The sequence below is a fragment of the Pleuronectes platessa genome, chromosome 1 (genome assembly GCF_947347685.1).
Source record: "Pleuronectes platessa chromosome 1, fPlePla1.1, whole genome shotgun sequence".
Classification (NCBI taxonomy): domain Eukaryota; kingdom Metazoa; phylum Chordata; class Actinopteri; order Pleuronectiformes; family Pleuronectidae; genus Pleuronectes; species Pleuronectes platessa.
The window spans coordinates 20878451-20904837 of NC_070626.1; the positions used below are offsets into that span (position 1 = coordinate 20878451).

Consider the following 26387-nt stretch of genomic DNA (forward strand, 5'->3'; position numbering starts at 1 on the left):
AAAAACCCCAATCAAAACTTTGTGAGGAGGAGATGAGGAGCCAAGATAAACCAGTACTCAGAGCCCCCAAAACTGCAATCTCCCCTTAAGCTGGAGAGTGGCAGCTGGCAGAACAGCTGGTGAATAGGATTAATGTCAGAAGAATGAAATAAAACTCAACATATGTCCGAGCCTGAGGTGTTGGGACTGTGCGTGATTGTGCCCCCGATGGATGCCATGTGTGCAGCTGGAAGGAGCTGCTGTGCTGCTCCGCTGTCTACCCCACAAGGTCACTTTTAAGAACTAGGACCATTAAATGCTTGGATAGCACAACGAACTTTTCACTCCCGCTTTTCTCCCCTCCTTTGCTTTAAGAGGGAGGCAGAGAGAGCGTATTGAGCATTGCTGTTTATACAATGTACTTCAACATTCATCAGGGAAAGCAACTATTGCTACTTTGATTAAATTAAAGACGGCTAAATATTAAATTTAACAAGGACCACACAAGGTCAAAGAGAAGTTTAGGATTTTATTAAAACGGGATTAATAATAATCAGCCTAATAAAGCATTTGATAAAGAAAAGTGCCTTACAATGTTTGTAAATTATGTTTTCATCGAAAGCATTCCTGCGTTTGGTTTATTAAAGAACAGACATTACATCTGGAATCTCAGCAATGCTGATGAGGGGATCAGCACTTGTGGAGATGAACATTACGAGGAGAAATATGTGGACCTGATTTCAATTCATGATTTCCATTTGATGTTGGTAATCATTAGGGTCCACACACTGTAATAAATCATAATAATTTCATACAAAAATGTAATTACTGGGTACCTTGCATTGGAGAGGTTTTTTTTTGGGTACCCAGCAATTTATCTGTCAGATATAAACTCCCCTGCTAATCAATGCTCGAAAACATTCACATTTATTCATCTATGTTAAATTAATAGACGTGTGAAGAAAACGTAGAGCACTGTGATCATGGCTGTTCAGTGTGATTTAGTAAATTAATGGGTGTCTGACTCTACTTGGACAAAAAGAGACTAATAGGATCCACATGAATGCATTACAATTTGCAGTGAAGCCAAGTGTCTGGTGCAGACATCGAAACTTTATTTCATCATAAACCCTGGACGATGGCGACACGCTTCAGAGATGGAACCATAAGATGAGATATTAAAAAAGCACAAATTACGAGAAGAAGAAGCTGGGTAATACACTATACATTTGATAATGCTATCCGCTTTTAACCATGACACGCTGAGGTTCATGCTGAAGCAGAACAACTTTGCCTTAATCATAAATGGGGCTTGCCTTAGTGAGCATCATAGCCATGTAATAAGTCTGATACATCTCTCCCCTTGGACATGGTACAGGTCCAGCTGGTTTACCATCCTATATGTCAATTCTTCATAGGCTGCCACTATACCTAATTGAGTAAACCATAAACTGGATGGAGGAAGATTCACTGATTTCCATTCACTAATAAGGTGCCGCATCGTGACTGTATGGATGCACTTCGCCCTGGGTTCAGAGATCCCCTTTAAACAGGCCAGTACCCCCAACACATCTAGGCAAGTCAGAAATGGGATGACCTGACCCATGATCAGTTTAATATTCTCATGAATTCCGTCCACCGTCTCTGAAGCTATCGGCGCAGGACCATAACAAATGTACAAGGCTGTCCAGAGCCTCCACATCTCTTCAATGTGCTACAGCCTATCCTCTCTTTGCCTTAAGCACATTTGCAGGGGTCCAATCGACCCTATTTAGAATTTTAAATAGTCCTAATCTAGTCCTGATCTTGTCAGAGGATTCTGTTCAGATTTTTGCAGATTGGCTCTGCCTTCCTCATCTCTAAGTGATTTGTTGAGGTCTGCCAGCCATGTCTGTTTGAGACCATTTGTCCTGCTCGCCTGTCCATCAAAGCACGGTAGTATCTTAACGCTTTCTTGCCCTTATGGAAGACTGGATTTGACAGCATTTGATGGCCTGGAGCAGTCAGGTCAACTAAACATCTGCAGTGTGTGTGTCTGGGATCCTACTGCATTATTTGATGGTTTAAGCATGGCACATTTTAAAGAAAAAAAGAGGCGAAAATCTTAAATCACAGCAAGGGAATTATTAATCGCTCTGCAGTTTGGTTTCTTCATTTTCAAAAGTAATTTATTGAATCTCACAGCCAACTTTGTTTACCATGCTGCCAGGGTTCAGAATGTATGACTGCTCACTGGACAAGGAGAGCAAAGGTCACTATTTTCAATTTTTTTATGGGTTCTCTGAGACGAAAAAAAGAAGATGCATGTACACAACAAAATATTTTCACAACTGTATCAATTAAAAACTAACTTAATCGCTAATTTGCACTCAACTCCTCTGACTCTTGAGTTGCCACTGGGTAAAGAAATAATGACCTAACCATGGCACTTCTAAAGGTTGAGAATTCCAACTTCCAGAAATCCCCATTCATTTGCTCACAGCTAAGTGTCTCAATGTGCCGTTGTTCAACTTGATTAAGCAACAATAGGGGCCGTAGTTTCTATTCAGTCGGCCCTTTCCCTTTCTGTAGGATAGAAAGCATTACGGAATAAGACCTGCTGGGCAAAGATGGAGAAATTTGCTTCTCATGAGCGACCAAGCTCATTGGTCCAGCTCACGACGGGGAAGCTATCAACAGGCGTACAGTATTTGCCTTGTTGAATCAGAGTGCCACCCGCCCAGAAAAAATTTAAAAAATGACAAATGAGGAGGAGAGAGGAAGTAAAGCTGTGCAGCAAATGTTACAGGAAATAAAAAGGTATCAATCTAATGACTCACTTTTCTTTTTCCAGTCTTATACTAATTTGGACAAGAATACCAAAAACAGCCCTCACAAATCCTAATTTCAAATGATATCCTACCCACTGATTGAACTTTGTGAAATGAAATTGACGATATAATCAAAAAGCAAATTAACTCCTTCTGACATGACATTTGTAAAATGATTATCATCATTGGCTCTCAGGCTTTGCTGCTCAATAAAACACATTTCTATTTGTTTCCTCCGAAATCCTCGCCATGTCTCCCGGCTCGTGTAATGTAATTGAACGAGGAGAGAGAGAAAGCATCGAGTGGGAGGAAACATCTGCTTCATCACGACTGATTAAAGAGTCTCTTTGTTCAAGAGGCAACACATCAAAGTTTGGAGTAAGACGTTCATGTTCGCTGTTAGCAAAGAAAAAACAATGCAAATATGTTAATCCGGCTGCATCTACGCAAGCTGTCATGTTTGCTCGTGTCGAGGCGGATCTCCCTGGTTGGATGGCTGACGTACCTCTGACTTACAGAACAAGCCTGCAATGTGCTCTGAAATCATTAGCAGGCCACAGAAGTTGTCTGTGCCCAGGGTGTGAGTTACACTCCCACTATTTTGATCCTTGGTCAGATGACACCGGCTCTTTTGTCAAGTTATGTGTGGAGAATGCTTAAGAGCTAAATGCCACAGCTAGGACAGTGATACTGAGCTGGCACACAAGTCTCCCAGTGTAACCCTACTGCAGGCTTTCAAACACACACACACGCGCACGCACACACACACACACACACACACACACACACACACACACACAGCAGGACACATGTGCCCTCCCTCTACCCCCCTGTCCCATTGTGAAATAGCCCCTCTTCTTCACATTTCTCACTGCCTCAGCCCCTCCTCTTCCTCTCTCCTGACCCTAGGAAGATTGTCTGTACGTGTCCCTCTTCTTGTTGCTTTTTTCACTGAAACCCAGGCTGATATTTTTCCCAATTGTAGGCTTCACGGTCCAATGTCAAATATAGTAGCATTAATGGCTTCTGGCTTCTTATGTGTCAGCGTTTCACCATGTCTGTGCCCCTCAAAATGCTGCGCTGTCACATAAAACAGTCGAGCCATTACAAACCACTGCTGATTTAATCACCTAGTCATTCACATACAACACAGGGGAAAATCTATTGTTTTTTTTAAATTGCAGGGCCTAAAACACTATTTTACAATTTTCCTAAAATTGCTATTGCACAATCAGTGATGTCACTGACTGCGTTTAAACGCTGTTCATTTGACGAGACGTACCTACAACCGGCATGTGGGTGTGTGTGAGTGTGTTAAGACAAACAAGCCTCTGTGTAACCCTGGCCGTGATTTGTCTCTCAGAGACACCCGTTTCCTCCTATCAAGGGGTTCCTGTGCAGCCAGTAAGCCACGATCACAATGGGAGTTTTGTGCTGCATCGGTGGAGGGGGACACGCTCAACAGCTGAAACCCAGGAAGATGGCCCCTGGAATGCTCTACAGCAGTTGCTACTGTTGACTAATCGGAATATGAGAACTGGGGAAGGTGATCTTGAATGCAAAGAATTGCACATTGAAGAGGCAGCTGCTTGTTTTGTCATCTGAATGACCAAGACAGCAGAAAGGGCTCTCGTTTTGAAAGGGAGCAACAAAATCTGTATCTTAGCTTGTGTAAAGTGAAACCTGTGTTGGCCTCCGTCTTCCTTTGGGGACGTGTCTGTGATTCATTAGGGGTCTGTTTTGGAACAGATAGTAAATAGATAATTCCGTAGTGGACCAGCGACTTAGTTTAGCCTCTGGGTCTGATCTCAGCATTGCAGAGGAACAACTTTGATATTGGCAACTCTGATTGGCTGTCACAATTCATCTTGATATTTTGCCTACTAGAAATCATGTCGACACGTCGGTTGTTCCATCAAATCCGGTTTGAAAAGTTCAAAAACTGTAATTGCAGACTGCAGATGGACGCCGATTTCACTCCAATTTGGGGGCTAAGTCTGTGAGTTCCAAAACTCGTCTGCAATTGGAAAATCGGGCTAAAAATTGTATAGTGTGAATTAGCCTTAGGATAGGGGAGAGAAAAAAAACAGAGGTGGAAGGGAAATGTTTCATGTAACAGGTAAGGGCCACAAGATGATCGGGGGAACACGGGAAAGTGGAAAGGAAAAAGAGGAAAAGAGTAAAAAAAAAGGGGGAAAGAGCAAAAATTGGAGAACAAGGAAAAGGGTGGGAAAGGGAAATCGGGGAGGAGTGAGGGGCAGGGTATCTTTTTTGTGAAAGTTCACATGTCAGGCTGGCAGGCTGCCCGCGGCATACAGCCGAAAAATCTATTTAACGTCTGCTTCACAGGGTGACAAGAGGGTTGATTGGCAGAGAGCAGAGAGCCGCTTTTGATCATGTGTCTTAACAAGCGATTCCAGCTCATGTCTATTCAGCCTGAACAGATCTACATTACCTATTCAAACAAAAGTGACAGACCAGAGCACTGCTCCGCTGGGCTGGTGCACCACGCCACAGGCTAAGACAGAACACACACACACACGCACACACACACACACACGGAGGCCCATACTGAAACATACAGTACAGACACACACACGGACACGGACACACACACATAAAACTATATCGGCTATTTGATCAAATAGATTCCTTACAAGTAGCTTGCTCAAATCATGTTGACAGAATAAACAACAGATTATTAAAGGAAATGGGAACATTGTGCACACAAGAGATCCTTCTTGACTGATGTCTGGCCAGTGGGTTTTTGTGTGTGTGTGTGCGTGTGTGCGTGTGCGTGTGTGTGTGCGTGTGCGTGTGCGTGTGTGTGTGTGTGTGTGTGCGTGTGTGTGCGTGTGTGTGTCCTGCCAGGAGGGTCCCGGGCCTTACGCTGCCTGGTAGGATGCTGCACTCGGAGGCAGCACAGAGCTATGTGGGAAGAATGCCTCAAAATCTGCAATCAAGGCAACTGGATCTCCAGCCCTCATTGCATATGCATAGAGTCAGAGGCTCATGCTCAGATCATTATAACAAAGATTCCTATTAATTAGGTGGGATAAAGCAGAACCAGATGACATGGCAGCTGGGATGAGAGGAGAGGGGAGACGGGAGGGAACTCAAAGAGGAGGGGAGAAAGTGCATCAGTCTGTTTGGGGGATGGAGAGGGTATATTTTATATATATACATATATGCATAAAACATATTTCAATATATGTATTTTAACTTCAGAAAATGTAAAAAAAATTTTATTGCTACATTTAAACCGAATAACAAAAAAAAAAAAAAAAAAATCTATTATTGCTATTAGGCACCTGCATCCAATTTCCAGTGTGTAGTCAGCAGAGGGCTGCGACACTGATAGGGGACGGTGTTACAACAGAGTCAAGAGTTCATCAGTGCTAATCAGACCAAAGGCTTAGAGCTGATCCTATTCTCTTCCAAGCTTTCACCCATCCCTGAATCTCATTACATGGCCTGTTGTAATAGGGGATAATGACCAGGGGCCACGCACACAAGGCTGATCACTCCTCCACACTCAACCTACTGCACAGTCATTACACAGTGATAATACACAACCTTGCCGTGGGGGGTTACACTTACAAACAGAGGAGAGGTGATGGCGACAGAGCTAGAAGAGGAGATGTCTGAGTGGTAACACGGAGGCACATACAGTAACATACGATTCACAGGGACTATTAGAGGTCACAAGGAGCGGTTTGATTTCCTGCCACGGTAATAGAATTCTTTTCTCTCATTATATATCCTTCCACCTGAGATGAAGACGGGGGGGGTTGCAGTTTGTCTGAATAGTGGTATGGCGCCCCTTTGTTGACCTAATTAGCCATGACTCTGTCAAAGGGCTCCAGGTGTTGAATATTCTGCTTGAGCAGCCACTGTATCTCCTCGAACGGGTCTTAAGAAAAAAAGCCTTAAGGACGGGCAGCATCTTTCAGTTTTTCTGTATTTGACTGTTGGTTTTGACCCTGGTTGCGTCTGACTGCCTGGAAAAGGTTGGGTTATTTTATATTTATAGATTATACCTGGATATAGTGTCCACTCTCAGTTTAACAGCTGTTTCAAATGTCCTTAGACCACACCTGTTCTCAGGCCGGACGACTCCGGATCACATGCAGCACTGTTTTCTCAACAGCATCCCGGGAACTAAGCTGTGGATCTGGATAGCTGCTTTAGTCATGAGAAAGAATCACTTGACCAATGAGAAGGGGGGAGGGGGGGAGAGAATCAGCTTCTAATGGAAGACTTTTCATTTGTTTGGGGTCTATATTTCTTATTTAGACAATAACTTCATTCATCAGACTAAAAAGAAAGCATGAGACTGCCCCTTGACCCCCAATAACACATGGATGACAAAAGATACATAATCCAATTCACTGCTGGTTGTCCTGGCAAAGACTCAGCCAGTGGACACTGAGCCCAGGAAAATCCCCTAAAGCTAAGACAGGAGGCTGAAACCCAATTACTCGCCCTTGTCTTGGGGACGATCATAAAGACTGAACACACAAAGTATTTCTGTGTTGACTTGCGCGGTATTGATTCATACTTTAGTGCATTATATAAAACTGATCTAATTGCATGTGAATCAAATCAAGGTCACCTTGGCTTTTTATAATGGTGGCTATTTTTCTTTTTCCTCCTAATACTTTATACTGACATTTTTAACTCTTGACAAGTGCTGTCTGGAGACTTATCCATAAATAATGCATTTACAATACCTAGTAAATAAACATGGGGCATAATCGTTAGCCCTGCTGGCAACTGGGCCTAATAGAGCTTTTACAGCAAAGGTGACTATTCAGCTAAATGCGGTGCTCGCTGCTGGGAGAATATTTTCATTCATTAGCACAGTCACAAGCACTTAAAGCACTTTAAGGAGCAGAAATGGAGAGGAAGGATGGAAGGATAGAGAGGGTGAAAGGGTACAAATATATGGAGATGAAGGGATGGAGGAGTTATATTTAAAATACTGAGCACCGCCTCTATTGTTAGAGTATTTATAAACTATCATGGTCAATGGCTTATCGTGTTCTCTGAATGGAGCCATAGATGGGGGAGCATTAGTATTAGTATACTGATTCGCATTAGTAGAATATTAGTAGAACATACTTACAATTTCGATACTATAACTAGAGCTTTGTTTAACAGTGAAGGGGAAATATTTGCAATAGAGGCTTCTGTCACCATAACAACAGAATAGAGGTGATCTTTAAATTTACTTTGTGGTTCACAGCTTAAGAAAAATCTCAACTAATTAGAAGGACACCCAGTCGAGCACATGTCAACTGAGGTGATCTGAAAGTTAATCACAATTTCACCTTTTCGTAGATATTTACACTCTACCTATGCCTATTCTTTCAATTAAGATTTCATTATTTCTTGAGAAAAGTCTCAAAATGTGGAAAAACGACCCATCTTGTATCGTTAAAGAAAGTGAAAAATCAAATACTGGATCCACCCTTTTAATGGAAGCTGCTCCAAAAATGTAATCGTGTCTTTTCTGGCCAATACTATTACCAATACTATACATGCACCAAATGAGCACAAGCTAAGTGATCATCTGTGTAAAAACTGTACCACAGACCAGTCGTTTCCCCTCGACACTGGAAGTCACCACTTTTACTCTCAGTGCATCAGGTTAGTGAACTTTCTTGACCAGTCAAGGGGAAGAAGGAGCCCAGAGAAGAATGGCAGCAGATGGTGGAAGAGTCTCTGAGGAGCTCCATGATCCCGACCAGCCAGGCACCGAAGCAGCAGAATTAGACACAACAGTTGTCATGCTTATATTTAGCTCATCTGTTGCTTGCGCCACATTAGCAGCATCATTAAGGCAACAAATGGCTTCTCTAACCTTCTTGTCTGCTCTTTAATAGGATAATCCGGCCCTGTTCAATTTCTAGCCGTGCCTCGCTCCGTAAACAAAGACGAGGAGATTGAGATTTGTCAGATGGTTTCTCCAAGGTTTTCCTTTGGCAGTTTCCAAGAGTTGCACTCCCTTCGTTTTACAGTAATCACTGTTCATCAACACTGAAGCTTCCTCGAGCACTCTCAAGAACAGAGTATCTCTCAGTTCCTGCAGCTCGGGGACAACTTGCTGAACTTTGTGAGCCTCTTGTCTTCTGCTCTGTACCCTGCTCGGAAACTAATTTCCTGCAACAAGGGAGTTTATTTTGGTGGTGATGATACACAGTGCATGAGGCAGACCAAGTCTCTATTATTAACAGGAGATTAAAACAGCTGTATGGCACTCTAAAGCACCCTCTCCTCCCTGCGCTAACATACGGCCCTGGATTACAAGCTGCACTTGACCATTTAAATTACTGCAACAACCAGCCTTCACCAGCTGGGGCTCATTACCATAATACCCGCTGCCGCTACAAAGAGCACTGACAATCTTGCCCTGGAAATCGATGCCGCAAGAAACGAGACATACATGAAATATATTATTTCGCTTTACATTATTTACCTAATCAGAATTAGGCCTCTAAGGTGCTGCGGGGCAGATCTAAGCTCAAGGGCAAGAAAACTGCTTATCCCAAATATTCGTGTCAGTTGGTGCTGTGGTGTGAAAAAGACAGCAGAAATATATCTGCTGTAGTTTTGTTTAATTATACTGTATATTTATTAAATAAATAACGGTATTGATTACAGTATAAAAAGCCTCAGTTGATATATACATTTCAAAAACTGGTGGCTTGCTTATAAGCATTTGCGCATGTTAAATGCTCATTTTGACATCGCTGATAATTTTGGATCCATTTAAAAGATTCAAAATTGTTTGTTTTCTTATTGATCTCCAATTGATCACTGTAAATAATAAGGACTGAATGTTTCTGTCTTTATCTTCTTCTTCTTTGGTTTCCTAAACCACAAAAACATGTAACCACGTGTCATGATGTGGCTAAACGATAGTCCGGTGAGAGGCCCGTGAGTTTCTGATACAAAGATCACCAAACGAACACTTGAAAAAGAAGTGGCAAATTATTTTTAGGCTAACAGAGGTCTAATTTATTCGTCTGATGAAGTGCTTAAGCTAAGAGCTCCCCAGACACTAAATGAGACACATGCATTCCCAAGGGGGTTTAACATTTGATTGGATGTAGTTATATTACTACAGCCCTAATTAAGAAGGGGGATGTGTTTCAGCAGCACTTTCAAATATTTGTTTTTCCGCCACACTCTTGATAGACTGCAGGCTGTGGGAGGGAGAGCCGAGCAGGGTGAAACTGGGTGCAGATATGACAGAGACCCAACGCTCTTATCGTAGAAAGGATTTTTTTTTTCTCCCTCTGGAAGTAACAGTGAGGAAAATAACTCTGAAATCTTCACGGTATGTGTTGAATTAATCAGACACATTAAACCATGCGCGGGGCTCGGGTTGTTTGTGTGCAGCGAACTTTGATGAACAACCGTGCCGAGTGAAAAATGTTCTGTGTAGCAAAATAAAGAAGAGGTAATGTTCCTGGCGTCGGGTCAGCACTATGAGTTTTATAGTTAAAGAGTTTGACTTGGCACGGAGGGAGACCACACTTGTGCTGAGGTGCACTGCCACACAGTCTTTGTCACATTGGAGGAGGTTCAGAACAAACTGGAAAGACTGTATCGTCAATATTCCCAGCTTGTGTGTTCCCGACTGTAAGAGGCGGCGAGATTCAAGAGAGAGAGAGAGAGAGAGAGAGAGAGAGAGAGAGAGAGAGAGAGAGAGAGAGAGAGAGAGAAGGGTGGGTACTCAGGAAACCAGAAAATTATTAAAAGAAAGAGGGAGAATTAGGACAATCAGGCACACTTAGGAGGAAAAATGTATTCCTAGTCCCGCACTCTACACACACACACATATACACACACACAAATAGGGAGTCATACCGTCTTGCTCTGTCTTTGTCATCTCCTCCAGCTTCTTCTGCTTCAGCGTGTCCACTACATCTGCCAGGCTTCCTTTGCGGCGCTCCGGAGTTCCGAACGCTGATCCGCTCAGCAGGTCGCTTCGCTCCCGGGCCCCCTCCTCGGGCTTATGTGGGGAAGTAGAATTGTTCCGGAAGGAGTAGAGAGAACATACTTTATTGCTGTCAGATTCCTGCAAGACAAACAAAAGTTGGGAGGGGGTGGGTGGGGGGGGGGGGTGGCAACAAGGGACGGGATTTGTATTAAATGATGAGGGTGTTGCTGAGCTCTGTCGGGGCTCCATTGAGCTTTTTGACAGTTCTCCATTCAAATGCAGTGATTGCTAGGTGTTTGCAGCTCAGGGGCGATTTGTCCGTATCAAATGGCTCCTCTCTGGCTTTCACACGGCGGCTTCTCTATCTCCGACAGAGCTAGCTGTGCGGGCAAATGAGATATGACAAGTGAAAAATTGAGATGAAATGATGAGGTACACTTTCATCGGGCATATCCATAATGTGTTCAGGCGTCACAGTACTTTTCATCTGCATAGACTACACAGAGAAACCTCCCAACTGTAATTTCTCAAATTGCCTTTGAGTGTGCATTTGTGTTCGGGTGACTGCTGTGTAATTTGTTCATTTTCTAGTGGAGACCTATTCTCAGCTGAGTGCCTCGAGCCGTCGTAAATCTGTGTCCTGTCTCAAGCTGTTGTTGTTTTTCAGTCCCACCTGTGTATGGTTTAGTATTTAACTGAGGGTCCTGTCTCTGGCTGACTGGCTGAGTGCTCCCTGTGCACAAACAGAGACATGAAGGAAGAGGGGAGAAGAATGGGAGAGAGAGGCGGGGGAGACTAAACTCCGCACATGGGAGCCAGCGCGGAGACCATGGCGAAGGCTTGCGTCTGACAGAAGGTGGTGTTAATTATGGTTTTTGGGGTCGGAGAATGCAGGAGGTAGCTGAGCAGCCAGGAGTTCTGTGGGCCTTAGCGGAGGAGCAGCGTGGATTTAAAGTTTGGCCCCTCGTTGGTGGAGGGAATAAACATGACACATCTGTAGAGTGCACACCCATCATGAAGAAAATTCAAGTTCTAATCAACAGATGTGTGATAACAGAGTGTAATACAGCAGGGTGAAGTGATACAGCCATGTCTGGAGCCACTGACAATCCTGAATTAAAAGGCCGGAATGCAGCAAACTGGGCAGGAATGTGGACAGTGCCAATTTCTCATCCCTGCGTGGCATGTCGAGCCCCAGGCACAGTTGCCGTGTGCGTGTGTGTGTGTGTGTGTGTGTAGGACGGTCTGGTACCAAGCGCCAGGGTGGCACGACCGGCCTACTCCGCACCTCCCCGCCCTGCGCTGGATGATTATGCAGTGTGGCAGAGACGGTGGAGAGTGCTTGAGGGGAGTGTAGCAGTGCTGGGTTAATCAGCTGGCGCAGGTTCAGGGCACAGCCCACACAGACGCATGGCACAGCAGTGGAGTCAGGTAATCAGCAAAGACAACACACTTCATTCCTTTCGCCTCTTTTCTTCTGCGTCCCTCCCTATCCTCCTCCATTTTACCTATCCTCTCTCTTCTTTTTTTCTTTCTTCACTCATTTTGTCTATTTACTCTCTTTCAGCCTATTATTCCTTTCAGGTAACTTCTAACCATAAATCACAGCCGAAAGATTTACACTCCTCGAAGCACAGTAAATCAGGAGAGACGCTCCTTATGACACGAGATCAAGGCCGCAGTGTAGGAGAAGAAAACGCAGAGATGCTCATATATTCACTTGCTGACATGTTGAATTGTCGTCATTCATCCATTTATGTGATGTAATTAAGTCAAACTCCTTTAACTGTTTTCAGACGTTGGTTTAGTGTTGGCAGCCTTCAAGATCTCAGCTCAGTTTAACTTTTGTTCTCTTAACTTAAAAGTCTCTTTTTGACCTCTACTTTCTATGAGGATGTAGTTAACACTGCGTCCCTGAGCTCATCTATCACAATTTTTTTTTTTTTCAAATGAGATACTTAATAAATATTGAATCTTTGCCGATCACACTCTTGTTCACTTTCTTAAGATGCTAAAAGACATTTTGCAAAAAGATACAACAGCATTTATGAATATAATTTCATTTAATATCGTGATTGTGTCAAGTGCAAATATAAGATATTTTGGTGGAGGAATGTGCTCTACTGAGTGCTATTTTAGTTTGTTCTTTAATATTTTCCCATCATTTAGAACTGATATGACCCAACTTCTTGTAGTTGATTTTTTTTGTGTGCTATTTTTTATGAATGACGTCTTTACAAAGGAGCTTTACAGATTATAATTATTGTTTTATATTTATAATTTTGAGTAACACTGGTTGTGTTGGTGGAATTTTTTTTAACTTTTTTCAGTGTTTTTAAAACTTGCTTAAAATCCCGTCCCTGACATCCTGCTGTGCCACAGATGAAGACGACACCTGAGCAATCCTTTTTTTCCAATTACCTCCGCTGTCACACCCCAGAATCATGAGGAGCAGGCTGCTACAGAGCTCATTCATGTGTCTGCTAGCGTGTGTGTTGTGCTGCAGTGCCGAGGTGTTAAGGGTCTCAGTGGCCGACTGCACAGCTACTTCAGAGCCCCTCTGGGTCTCTTTACCTCCGACCCGTCTGTCACAGACAACCACCTGCCTCCCGTGTCTATTGCCCACAAGTGCCTGTGCTCTTCTTTGCCCTGCTCACATCAAAGCAGCTCCGCACTTTGAATGTACAGCGTCTGGGGCCGGGCTGCAGATGTGGCTTATACACAACAATAAAAACAACGCACGTGCACCAAGGCCAAGACATGTTTCTTTAATAGCAGCAAGAATCTAAGCTAAAGGGAGCAGATAAGGCTCCATTCCCTTCCCTCGCTCATAAAGCAATTTTATGTCCGATTATTGAAGGGACAATTAGAGAGGAAGAGTCATCTGTTCAACGTAATAACAGCTGATGGGTTAGTGTTTTTCAGAAACGATTAAAAACCCTGAGGTTCCACAGCAATATGAAACTGTGGGATCTGAGCTAAGGATGGAGTATTTGCAGAGCGTCTTTGTTGAACTCAGGAACAATGAGCACCTGCTGAGCCTGAACACCCGAGGGAGGACAATGAGACATCAGTGCACACTCTCCTGCTTCGTGAGGCTTTTCTTTCAAAATAAACTGTTACTTCATTCATCATTTATGCTTCTCAAACCACAACTATTCACAGCTTTCTTTTATTCCATTAATACCACAGAGGCATCAAGCAAGTATGGAAAAGGTTTAGAGTTGAAACCTCTGGCAAAATAAAGTAAACTTTCCTTTGAGGGCTTTCACTGACTCTCCACAGGTACCTGAATGCTTCTCTCTATGACTGGTTGGTAAATTTAACTCAACCCAGGGAATCATCTCAGTCTGTTCTGCTAAATGGAAATTGACTTAAAATGTTTGGTTTGTCATATTGATTTAGTAAAGTATTCTTTGCGATTTGCCCTCAGCAGCACTGAATTCAGTGCTATGCTGAAACAGCTGCCTGCAAGATATAAGAATAGAAAATATAAAGCACTATAGTAACTTAAGTGGAGCGTCGGTCCTACAAACAGTCTGTAGGAAATAAGCTAAAATGTGCATAAACATCAATAAAGTGCTTATTTTTTGTTTTCTACATGCTCTGTAGAGTTTTTGTGCAAATTTACCAGACTTGAAATGTTTGGTATTAGTGGTAATCCAGCATCAGAATGGGATCAGATTTGAAGTTGTGCACTATGTAGTACGTTGCCATGTCTCACCATGCGCTGCTGGGCTGACACCAGGGTGTCCCAGTCGCTCTCTGGCGGTATGCTGCTGAGGGGCTGCACTTCATCGGGGTGGGCTTTCCCATGGAGCAGACTGTGCAGGGGCAGCTGTGGCGTGCCGTGGGCCTCGGCACTCTCCTCTTTCTCCCAAGACAAGTGTTCTTGATTCATGGCGTCATCCCCGTCGACCACGGAGGCGAAAGGAGATGTGGCCTGCTTGGAAGACATGACTCTGCTGTGGAGAGAGAAAAGAAGAATGGAGTTAAGAAAAAAGAAATGAATGTCTTACAAGGATCATGAACAACACACGGAGAGGACAGCTGTGTCCTTTGAGTATTTTATGAACCACTGGGAGTTCCATTCAGGTGATGGTGCAGGGTTGTAACTGGGATTTCTAAGTGTTGCATCTGAGTCGATAATGCTGAATGGACTGAATGCTCCACCTGACTGTTGTCTGTAGTGGATCTGGCCTGAGTCTGGAGCAGGCCGTGGGGTCTCTAATCCCTTGTTTAATGCAGATGGATTGCTTGATCTAGGGCTGGAACTGTGCCTGCTTGGGTCCTGGCCCAAACCCCATGACAGTTATTCAAGCAGGAGGTCAGCCAGGAAGTGAGGCTACCATTCAGATTAAAAAGTTTAACACTCACAAATAAGTTAACCACTCATACACATAGATGTGAAACAAGGTTGCTTTATCCTGCGATGGTATTCTTTTTATATAATTATTTCTAAGCCACCGGAAAAATGTCCTTTATCTTTCATATTGGTTTAACTTGATTTTGTCCTTCAAACTTCTTTTCACTTTTCATGTGTGAGAAAAATGTGAGTTGATTCCACTCCAAAGCAAATCACTTGCAAACTATCGCCCCATTTCCAATTGTCAAATTAGTAAAAAAAATTATAAACATTAAGGTGTGACACTGCTTGCACCAGGCTAACAAAGCCTACTCGAAGAGAAAAAAATATCTAAAGCTAACAGTGGAGGACAGAATTCACAAAGCGGTCACATGCTTTCATAAATATTACAGTGAAGAGCGTACTTGACATATTAGGTGCAGAGAAAACTCTACTTTGTTCCCTTTTAACAAGCCAACTCTTTGGTGAAGAATTTATTTCAAACAATTCCCCTTTTTCACTCACAATTAATGAGGCCGCAAACTATGCATTTGGTATTGACTGTAGAGAGGGATAATGTGGCTTTCCCTCCGATGTGGAGTGGAGAGATAGAGATTGAGCATTTTTTAATCTGCTTTTCCCCGAGCTGTTGTTCTGCTTATTTTTCTCAACTACGTTTACCAGCAGCGTGACTGCTTGGGGCTCAACCTTTACTTGAGGATGACTGTGTGTCTTTTTCTTTCTCTCCCTCTCTCTCTCCCTGTGGGCGTAAGAAAGACAAATTGGGGCTGTGAAGGTATGGCTCAGTTTCTATGTGACACGATGCACTGGGTGCTTCTCGTGGTGCATTTCATCGCCGATCACCATCTTCCCCCTTCTCCTGCTCGATCCGCAGGGGTCAGTGTCACAGCACTTTATAGTTGCACCCTCAGCTTGCCTTGGGTGGGGGGGGGGGGGGGGGTGGAGTAGGGTGGGTTGGGGGTTGAGAGGAGTGTGGTTCAGCCGGCTATGGTGCGATCGTGTCCTTGCACTTTTCTGCTGAGAGCCGAGCACCGAGAGATATGCAAAGATATCTTCCATTTAAAAAAAAAAAAAAAAAAAGGGTTTTATGAACAAGGTCTTTTGGGTATAATAGTTATTGGTCGAACTCAAGGAAATCTGTCCAGTGTGGCGTATTGTCCGTGTGCACACACTGCTGAATTGTTGGTGGCTGCGGATGTTCTGGAACATTTCAGGACTCCTTTCATAAACAAAGTCAACACCGAGTGCTTTACAAAAAGAAACATGTAAGTAACAACTGAAATTCAGCAAATTAGAAAAGGATAATAACATCAAAAGAACTGCAGTGAAATAAAGTGTAAAAGTTTTCCATGTAGTTATTGGATAATAGATAACAGGAAGGATTTTAGTCTCTAAATCTATTTGGAATAGATTTTTAGCTGGAGCATACAACATTTAACTAACAAAACAGTAAGCAGCCGCCCCCGAAAACTCGAAAGGTCTGGAGAAAATAAATGCTAAAGCAGAAGAGGCATATTTCTAAAGAGTTATATACACATGCACTGTTATATCCAAATACAATAGTCAATGGCCCACCACACTGTCTCTGACTCTCTTTCACTTACACTCTGGCCAGTCGGGGCACTGAAGGCTGACCTAAACAATGGTAGCAGGAGTTAATCTCCTGTGTTTCAGCAGCTGTACAAACAGACCCGGTGAGTCAGGTAGATGGCAGAGCAGGACTATGAGACCTGTCGTGTCTGACTCTGTCTCTCTGTCAGTCCCTCTGTCTTTTAGCCCCTGTGCCTGGTTGTGTATCCAAATGGGCCTTTAGTGGGACTCAGCCCTCAATTTTAATCAGCCATCAAAATGTTTCCTGTAATTACGGGAAATAGAAAGAGATCTCAAAATTGGGCACTGCTAATTGAAAATCAAAAGTCAGAGCGAGAGTTCAGAGGATGCATGTAACGGTAAGTAGATGGGACAAAGGTGTGTGTGTGTGTGTGTGTGTGTGTGTGTGTGTTTGTGTGTGTGTGTGAGAGAGAGGGAGTGTGCACGGCTCGAGCATGTAGATCCTGACGTATTTTTTATTCATGCACCCAAAAAGCCCGAGCCTCGAGCTCAACAAGACAAGCACCTCGTCCTCAGTGGAGTGTGAAAGTGAAACAAAGCACTTGTGTAATACAAAGCACTGCTTTTGTATTACACAGTAAGTCAAGTGGTATTATTTTACCGCTAAAATATTCAGTCTCTCAGGCACTTTTACTTCGGTCTCCAGCCATCAGTCAAACTGCTGAGGCGTGAGTGAGAGAAGGGGATAGAGGGAGAGAGAAAAAGGAGCGAGGGAGCGATGGAGACTCCATCCTCCTGTAACATGTGTCTACAGCAATCTTGTTAAAGAATGCAACAGATCTGCGGCAGGCTCCATAACAGTATTTGTCAGCAGGAGTTAATAATTTATTAGCAGGGCTGGGAGGGCTGCGCTCAGGCAGCTAAAGAGCGCAGAGAGCCCCCTCTGCTCCACCCCCACCTCTGACAAGCCCCATACAATACTACCCCATATTATTGAAAGGGAAAGGGAGAAGTGCAGCAATAATTCTCTGAAAATATCTGAGGGCAGCCGTACGGCATTTTAATCCTCATATTCCGAGCAGGGATCTCACAGCGCTGAGATCTAAAGGGGGATGTGATCTGCATAGACACAACAAAGACCTTTGATGAGGAGCAGAATTTATTTATTTTTTAAAGCAGAAATGGAGTTGAGCGGGGGTACCACCGACGCCTGTGGAATCGAATTGTATTTTCTCATAGAATAACTCTGTGTAAAGCCCTGTTTGTACAGCTGCAGTGTATTCTAACTTTACTCGCATTAATAATTGAATCAGTTTCTCTAGATGAGATGAGTCCAAAATGTGCTTTTACGTACTAAAAAGTGAAAATATTTTTGAAGTGAAGAAGTGGCTCGTAAATCCCTGGCAAGACGCACTCCTTCACGCTTGATTACACAATAACAATGGGCGACTAACAAACCAGGCTAATCAATAAGTGCATGAAACGCTGCTTCCTCTCTACTTAAAGACAAAAGCCCCCAGTGACTTTGAAGACTTCAGACAGGGACCAAGGAGTGGTCGGTCAGAAAACAGAACTGGTCTATTTATAGCTGACAATATTGCACACATTTGAAGGATTAAGACTTAAGTTCTCTGGCCCGTGGGCTCATATGGCCTGGAATGCTTTGAGTCATGAATTGTTCCCCCCCGATAATGTTTCATCATCGTGCAAAACAACCTCCGCTTAATTGGTGCGTATTAGAGGAGTGTTGTGTTCACTGCTCATCCTCGGGGGTCTTGTGACTGCGGGACCATGTGTCCTGGGCTATCCCGTTTCCTCCTCCATCATAAAAAAGGGTCTGACTGACTTTCGCTCAGTCACACTGTTCACCTTTTATAGACAATGGTGAAGTGTAACTCCACACCGTCTTCCCCCCCACCGCCACCCAATCCCACCCACATGCCGGGTTGTCTCAATGCTGACGTCGTGCAACTTCAAGTTTTGATGTGACGTTTTTTAACAGGGGAGAACTTGACACCCTCTTCCTTCACAGAAAAGGGAGAGCAAGTCACAAGATAAAAAGGCAATGGGAGATGCAAAAATGATTAAATTCTTAGTAATAAAAACAAGTTCAGCTTTTGACTTTAGGCATGTGCCAGGGTAAAAAAAAGAACAGTTGCCAAAACACTTGTGGAGGCAATTAAGAAAGGTGCTAAGAGTGTTCTGTTCTACTGAGAGTTTGCTTAATTAAATCAATTTCCAAACAATGTGAATAACCTTGGAAATAAATGGTGTCTTGGGTAATAATCTTTTAAAGTGAGGTGGAAGTATAAAGAAAATAGTTTTGGGGCTTTAAACCATGTGTGGGTATGTGTGTGGGTGTGTGTGTGTTTGTCGGTGAAAGAGAGAGAGAGAGAAAATCATCTGTGTGTTTCCCTTCAGGGGTTCCTCCTGTTCTAACAGGTGTCGTGGTAGGGTTCCTCTGGGTTCTTCACCTGCCATAATGAGATATTACTACCTGACAGCTCCCAGCTGGAGGAGCATTGACACGGAATCCACCGTTTAGCACAATTAAATTATCACCCTCCATTGTGATTGTGCCATGCTGTGCAGCAGCCAGGTTCCTGGATACATAATCAACTCGTAATACGGGCTGTATACTGCACACAGTTAGACTCTGTTACACACACACAGGCGCACACACTTAGACACAGAGGGTGCACTCGCGCGCACACACACACACACACACGGTTCATATTTTTCTATTGTATAATTCCAGCAGATTTCAAAACAGGTTCCTAGAGTTATTTTTCTTTTTTCTTTTTTACCAGTCAGCTTGAATGAGAAATACAAAAGTTGATTTAAATCTCTTAAGCCTTCGCCCAAAAAGATAATTACAGATAATGATGTTAAAATATCGTAAATGGTCGAGAAAATAGAGATTCTCCAACAAGGTAGCAGACTGTGCAGCGAGTGGAGAGTCGACTAAATTAATTTGTTTAAATTGTTCCTCCATTATTGTTGACCTTCCCCTGCAAAAAGTCAACTCAATTATGGCGGCACTTCATCCTCACTTCACACTCTCTCCTGGTGCCTGCTCTATTAGAAGCCGCCACAGTTACCACAGCTAAAATCCACACTCAAATGGTAGCCACCCAGAGCAAATTAAGCGAGCCACCTGAAGAGCACACTTTACATATTGAGCAGAGCATTGATAATTACTTTGCAGGGTAAATTATTTGCAATAATATGCTACTAGAGGAAGTGTCTTGTATCTCACTTTAAACACTTGTGCAGCTGCTATGACAGCGTGGTTGGTGTCCTTGCCCCCCATGCAAGGCAAAGGCAGATGCAGGTGTGAGAGTGCTTAAGTGTCCCTGTCTGTCTACTCAGGAAGGGTCGATGAGCACTCACACACTGAATCCCTCATCTCCCCCCCCCCCCTGCCCACCTCCTCCCCCTATGCCTCCCTCTCCTCCTCCTCCTCCTACTTCTTTGGTCCCACTGCGCCATCGGCCCTTTTCCTGATCCCAGGACACAAGCAGCAGTGCTGGATGGCGTAACAGCCTCTCAGTTCCCCAGGACATACACAAGTTCACTCATGCCTAATGCTTTCACAAATGAACGATGGACATCCCCAATTTTTTTTAGTGCTGGCCCTTTTTTGTGGACTTGAAATGAGCCACCAGAAGAGGAGCGCACTGGATGGTGTGAGTCAGACGCTAACAGTGGGTCAACGACTTCAGCGCTTTCCTACATCAGCCAATTGTTTCCCTGCCTGTGGGGGGGGGGGGGGGGAGGAGAAACTGAGATGAGAAAATCTACTTGTTGGTTTTTGCGTCTTTCTTCGTTTTACTTTCTCTTTTTCTCTTGGCCTGCTGTGGGATGGAAGAGCCCTCTGTTGCTGCTGCTGCTGCTGCTGCTGCTGCTGCACTTAAGCAAACCTCAAAGCGAGTCAAGCCATCAACCAACACAACCCTATTTGCTGAGCAACAGTAGAGCTTTGTGGCTCGCCTCCTAGTTGACAGTAAGTTATGAGCCCTTTGTGAGCAGGAGAAGGAAAACAGAGATCGGAATTTGGCAGGAACATAATAATACAGAATTCTCCTGTTCATGGAACCTGAAATTTTCGTGGAAACAATTGAGCATTGTTGAAGGAAAGAAAAGCAATGGTGACAGATGAAATATAGAGTGGGGCCCCCTTTCTTTTCCTTTTTGTAAAACGGTAAACAAAGCGCTATTCAGGCCTGGCCCATTCTGTCATTTATAAAGATAACTTCTTCTGTGCACTGGAGAATTTGCAAATGGCTGCACTTCAACAAATCGAGTGTAACATCTCTCACAGTTGCCAGAAAAGTGAGCTGAGGAGCTAGCGTCGGGGTGCCAAACAGAAGTGAAGGGACACATCCCAAGTTGCCAAAGAGATGCACAATACGTCTGTAGGGAGCATAGACGTCTCAAAAGAGAAGGGAATTTAAAAAGGAGAAAGCAAGGTCTCCGAGCAAAAAACAAAATTAAAAATCACCACAATGTCAGACTTTTGTCCAAATACTCAAGGGACATAGCATTTGAAGGAGCAATTTTGCAGGGAGGAGGAAAAGCATGGGTAATGGTCTGAATGGTTTATGAAGGGGTGGGTGTGGGGCATTGTACTGTATGGCAGGGGAACTATGGGCCTCAGTCTTTGGTCTTGCCACCATGAGGTCATCATTGGCAACTTCAGTGACCGGCAGAGCTGAAGTTTGCTACAACTGCTGTCAGTCTGGACATCTGGAACGTCGACACACGGTTGCCCACTTTCTCCGTCACTGTCCTTGTTGGTTTTATTTAATTTTTTCCCCCTAATGTAGAACGCTTCACAAGTCCCGCTCGCCAAATTGGCGAATTTGAAATGTCCACAGAAAAGAAAAGCAGTTTGTTCTCCTTTCACTCGCGTCTCATAAATGGATTTCTGTAGCTCAGGGGGGAGAAATAAGGGAATTACCTTCTACACTGTTGTAATTAAGCTGCTCTATTCTTATTCTACAGGCTGAAAGGACAACGGCGCATTAGCTACAGTAAGACCCACCTCTAATTCATTAGTGTTTTCCCCCTCTCGCATCTATTCTTTTTCTCCTTCTGAATAAATTAATGGTATTCACTGTGCACTCTCACACAAGGGAAGGCGCACAAACGTGTCTCCCCGTGTGACAACCGGACTCCTTTTGCCTCTTTGTCTTTGGGCCCTTGTGTCTTTTTTTAAAAGACTGTGAGAAGAAGGGCTAGGATAGAACAGGGGAGGGGAGAGAGAGAGTAGCCACGTTTTATGTGACACGTCAATTGGAAAATCAAAATAGGGGTAGTTCATTTGCTCCACCCAGATGAGGCCAGCTAGCAGAGCCATGATGAATAGGGGTCAGGCAAGCCACACCTCAAAGATTTATGATTAAGGCTTATTATGTTGGGAAACTGACATTGATTGCTGATTTAAACCACTGAAACCAATTAATTTGCCAGTGCTGAATAGAAAGCATGGTCAACAGTGTGTGTCATTCTGACAGGTTAGACGGGAAGAAGCCGAGCAAAAGTGAAGGACTAAATGAATGGCTGGCAGCCAGCTCTGTTTGGAGGTGGTTAAAAGTTACCATGAGTGATTGACAGCTGATACCAAAAAAAAAGAAAGGGAACGAGCGGAAAGATGAGATCTGAGGAGCAAAACCCGAAACCCCAGGCCACTGATCTGAGTAATTGCCCAAAGATTTGATTCACAGTAGACATGTACAAGCTGCTGTTTTAGCAATGCTAAGATGGTTTCCGTTCATGGGCCCGGCACTGAGAAAAGCAGAGTAAATGAATGTGAAACATGGCGCTAATAAAACCAGAGAGCTGACAGACACGGTTGAACAGGAAAACGTGCTGTTTTTCCACTCCGGAGGAAGCGGGCACTGTAGTGGATTAGATGCTGACTGAAACACAAAATGCTTCAGCTGTCTGTTGATAACCACGTGTCCGACCACTCACACAGTGCTTCCACTCTTCTCTGCATTTGTCCAAAGCAATGCACTAAAAAAAAAGCCACAAGTTGATATAACCACCGCTATCTAATATCCGAGTGATCTTTGTGCAGCGTTCACAACAAATGCCACATTATGCTCGGTTGTGTGTCATTTTCCTCTGTGGTTGTCGGGGGGTAAGCTTGTGTTAATTTCCTTCTTCTCTGTGTTAGTTTCTCTTTCACTCGCTCGCTCAGAAGACACATGCAGCATGACAGTGCTTCAAAATGAAATCATTAACTAAATTGCTTTCTTAAAAAGCCACAAGTGTGCAGCAGGATTTGTGTGTGTCTGTGTGTGTGTTTGGCTGTGGGCCATGGGCCTCTGGTTCCCAGGCAGCCTCTGCCCCAGCTCTGTTGTGGTTCCCTGCCACCGCACTCATTATGCTCAGCCTCAGCACAGCACGGTGCAGGGCTGCGGCTCGCCTCGCCTCACTCACTGGGCTAGTAGGAAATAATCTGGTAATCTCAAACTACTCCTCCATTTCAACCGGGGCCCAATTCACACAAAGAGAACCTTTGTCCCAGATCATTTATGACCTCCCTTTGGATCTCAATCAGAGAATCAATCAAAAACCCTTTAAACAAATATGGTTTTATATTTATACTTGAAGAGAATTTTCTGCAGAGCTAACGTATGATGTCATGCAACTATGGTATCAAACAATATTTTCTCTTTTTAACATTTCAAAATGCTCACTAACTAATTTTGGGGAAATATCCATGATCGGCAAATAACTATGAAAAGTGATTTTAAATGCATTAATAAAGAAATACACTTGTGAAACCTGCACACAGTAACACTTCTAGATAAATGCACTCAGACATTATGTAACAACACAATCAAACAGATAAAATAAAAATTGAACACAACTTTTTGGGAAACTTTATCATCTGCCCGAGCAGACTTCAGTAAACAAAGCAAACAGAAAGGAAGGCAAACAGGGAGTGAAGGCCAGACAAATATTTGATAAGACGATAGGGACCGAAGCTGCCGGACAGGGTAGCTGAGGACCTCACCTACACACACACACACACACTCACAAACTCACACAACTGCACACCTAACCCTCACTGCCAACAGTCTATCTGCTCTCCTCTGAGCTGAAGGTAGCAGATGTGTCTTTCACAGCCTGTAGAGTGTGTAACCAATCTGCAAACAATAGCTGGAACTTGACAAAGGTCGATCCACTTGCAACACACTGCTTACAGTAAAGGGCAGTCAAATCCCATTGGTTACTTTGGTAAGCCATGCCCTTTAGCTTTTTTTTGTTTTACTTTATAAACCAATAAGACTTTGACTTTAAACACAGTCCATTACTTGTGTACTTTCTGTGAGTGTCAAGGCCCATTAGTCAGCCGTTATAATGCCATTTGAGCTTCTGTGTAAGCCCCTTAACAAAGTTGAAGTCACCTTTTTGACCTCCTGTTAAGCTAACAGTTGGTGTAAACATGTTCAATCCTATTAACCTAAGAATATACAAGGATGCCGGTAAAGTGCCACAGTGCCCCGTGTTAAAAGCTCGCTCTGAGTCTTAATCACAATGGACACCCATGACAGTGGAAAAAGATCCAGCACCGGTCCTGCCTCTAATACCTGCCACTGTGACAGAGTGCGAAGTAATTACACATCTTAACCAGATCAATGATGCTTTCGTTTTATGTATGTTTACAGCTAGTTTAAGGATGTTTCTGTCAGTGGCATTAAACACATTTAAAGGTATAATTTAAATAATCTGCTGTAAATTAAGATTATGAAGAACATGTTTGCTCTTGAAAGTGTTGCAAGATCTTAAATTTTACAAAAAACTAAAATCCAAACTCTCCTCCGGTGTAAAAAAGGGGTTTAAATATTTTTGGATGGAATAAGAGACGTAAGGTGAAGAGAATGAAATAAAGGTGATGAACATTCCGAAAATGTTATTCTAGAGAGTTGAATGGACGACCAGGCAAACAGAAGGGGCCAATCTGGACAAGAGAGGCAGAACATGTTTAGCATGAGCTCATCAACTATTTGGGTGTGTTTAAAAAGGCCCCAGAAATATGTTATAATGCCAACATCTTTGATTCAACATATGTACATTAATATCTATGTGTATGCAGTATTTGTTTGCATAAAACAGCCCGATTACCACAAATACAAAGACCTCAGCAGTAATTGCGGCCACAAGGTGAACATTACACGCGCGTCATGACGTGATCTACAAAAGCCTTTGTATCTATATTGTCTGCAGGTCTGTGTACTGGGGATCGTGTTGGGCAGCGCTTGTGCCGTCTATAAACCGTCCTCTGGTGTCAGCAGGGCAGCCGTCCAGCGTCAGCCAGGCATATCAGCTATAAATGGCAGATACATCACTAGAGCACGGGCTAAAAATACAGGACCCTGCTTTCTGCCATTTCCTTGTATTCTCAATTGTGTGTGAAACCTTAGCAGAGAAACCCTGTACGAGCAGCTTTATGAGGAAAAAGGAATCTGTGTTGGTTTTGGACGTGATGAAAAGCAAGTCAGAAATCCTCCAGCATTCTGACAGCAAAATGCAAAAAAAGTTTACCATGAGAGACATTTCTTTTTTTCTTTTTGAGTGCAAGCCAGGTTTTAAGAAAGCTCTCTAAAAGCTATCAAAAGTTTCAGAATTTCCCACATCCCCCTGCTGTGGGTGTGCCTGTAAAGTGCTTCACTCCCCTCGCTTGAAAAGCTCTAAGGGATTGCATCATGGGACGGGGGTGTAAGACGATGGTAGCAACATAGTGTAACATGAGGGAAATACCTCATATTGGTGGATTCATAAACACCTTGTGGACTGGCCGGCTGGACACTCAGACTGGTCTGCGCGGCACCGGCTGTAATGCTTGAGCTGAGTTTGCCCAGTGCCAAGTCCTGTCACTGGTCTGAGAGTCATTTAGAGGCAAGTACACGCACGCACACATTGTGAACAGGCGCTCACACTCCCAGTAACAGGGATTACAGCATGGCTCTGTTTTAATCGAGTCTCAGCCTTTGTGGTGTCTGTTCTGTTGTGTCTGTCTAGGAGCATACATTGTCCCTCTGTCATCAGAGTGGGTCTTTATCAGAGACCCTTGCTGGATACAGTTGGAGTTGATGCATCATGAACCGCACACCGAGAGTCAGCAGCGATCTGCATATTCAATAACTTCCGTAATTACATGCGCAATTCATCAGATGGGATGTGATTGCAGGGGAAGTGGAAGAGAGAGGAGCAGAGAGGTCTGATTCCTGGAGGACTAAAGTCTAATCACAAAGCTAACATGATAATTGAAATCTAAATTGAAAGGCTTAGCTTTCAGGCAGAGTGTGTCAGATGTGGAGTATGGAGGCGCTAGTGAGAGCGAGTGCAAGAGCGGTGGGAAGAATACGATTTTAACAACAAGTGTTCGACATGAGCATTTAAAACATAAAGCTTAAAGGGATAGTTCACCCAAAATGAACATTTTCCTGCGATACTCAAATATTCTCACGAGAACTGCAGCAGTAACTAGGAGGAGACATTTAACGTTCAACGCTGTTTACCCATGAAACTACAAAAGTGTTTTGGGGACTCAAACATCCCATTTCTCTGGGTTTGAACATCGTTGGAAACAAGTCAATATTATGTATAACATACATATTGACATTTTATATCTTTTAAGTCGGTCATTACTGAAAAGTGAATTAGATCGAACCTGTACCTTTCCATGTTGCATCCAACAAGAAAATGAGCT

At 43.5% G+C, this 26387-nt stretch overlaps 1 protein-coding gene across 11 annotated transcripts in view; it reads right to left on the reverse strand.

The window, feature by feature from the left end:
* sox6 (SRY-box transcription factor 6) overlaps positions 1-26387 on the reverse strand; it is a 132942-nt gene that overhangs the window by 73009 nt on the left and 33546 nt on the right. For all 11 annotated transcript variants that reach the window (XM_053435546.1, XM_053435574.1, XM_053435536.1 and 8 more), the window contains 2 exons: positions 14465-14705; positions 10668-10878 (listed from right to left, as the gene is read on the reverse strand). In XM_053435546.1, the coding sequence (XP_053291521.1) occupies positions 10668-10878; positions 14465-14698 (445 nt within the window). In that variant the 5' untranslated portion in view covers positions 14699-14705. The remainder of the gene's footprint in view (positions 1-10667; positions 10879-14464; positions 14706-26387) is intronic.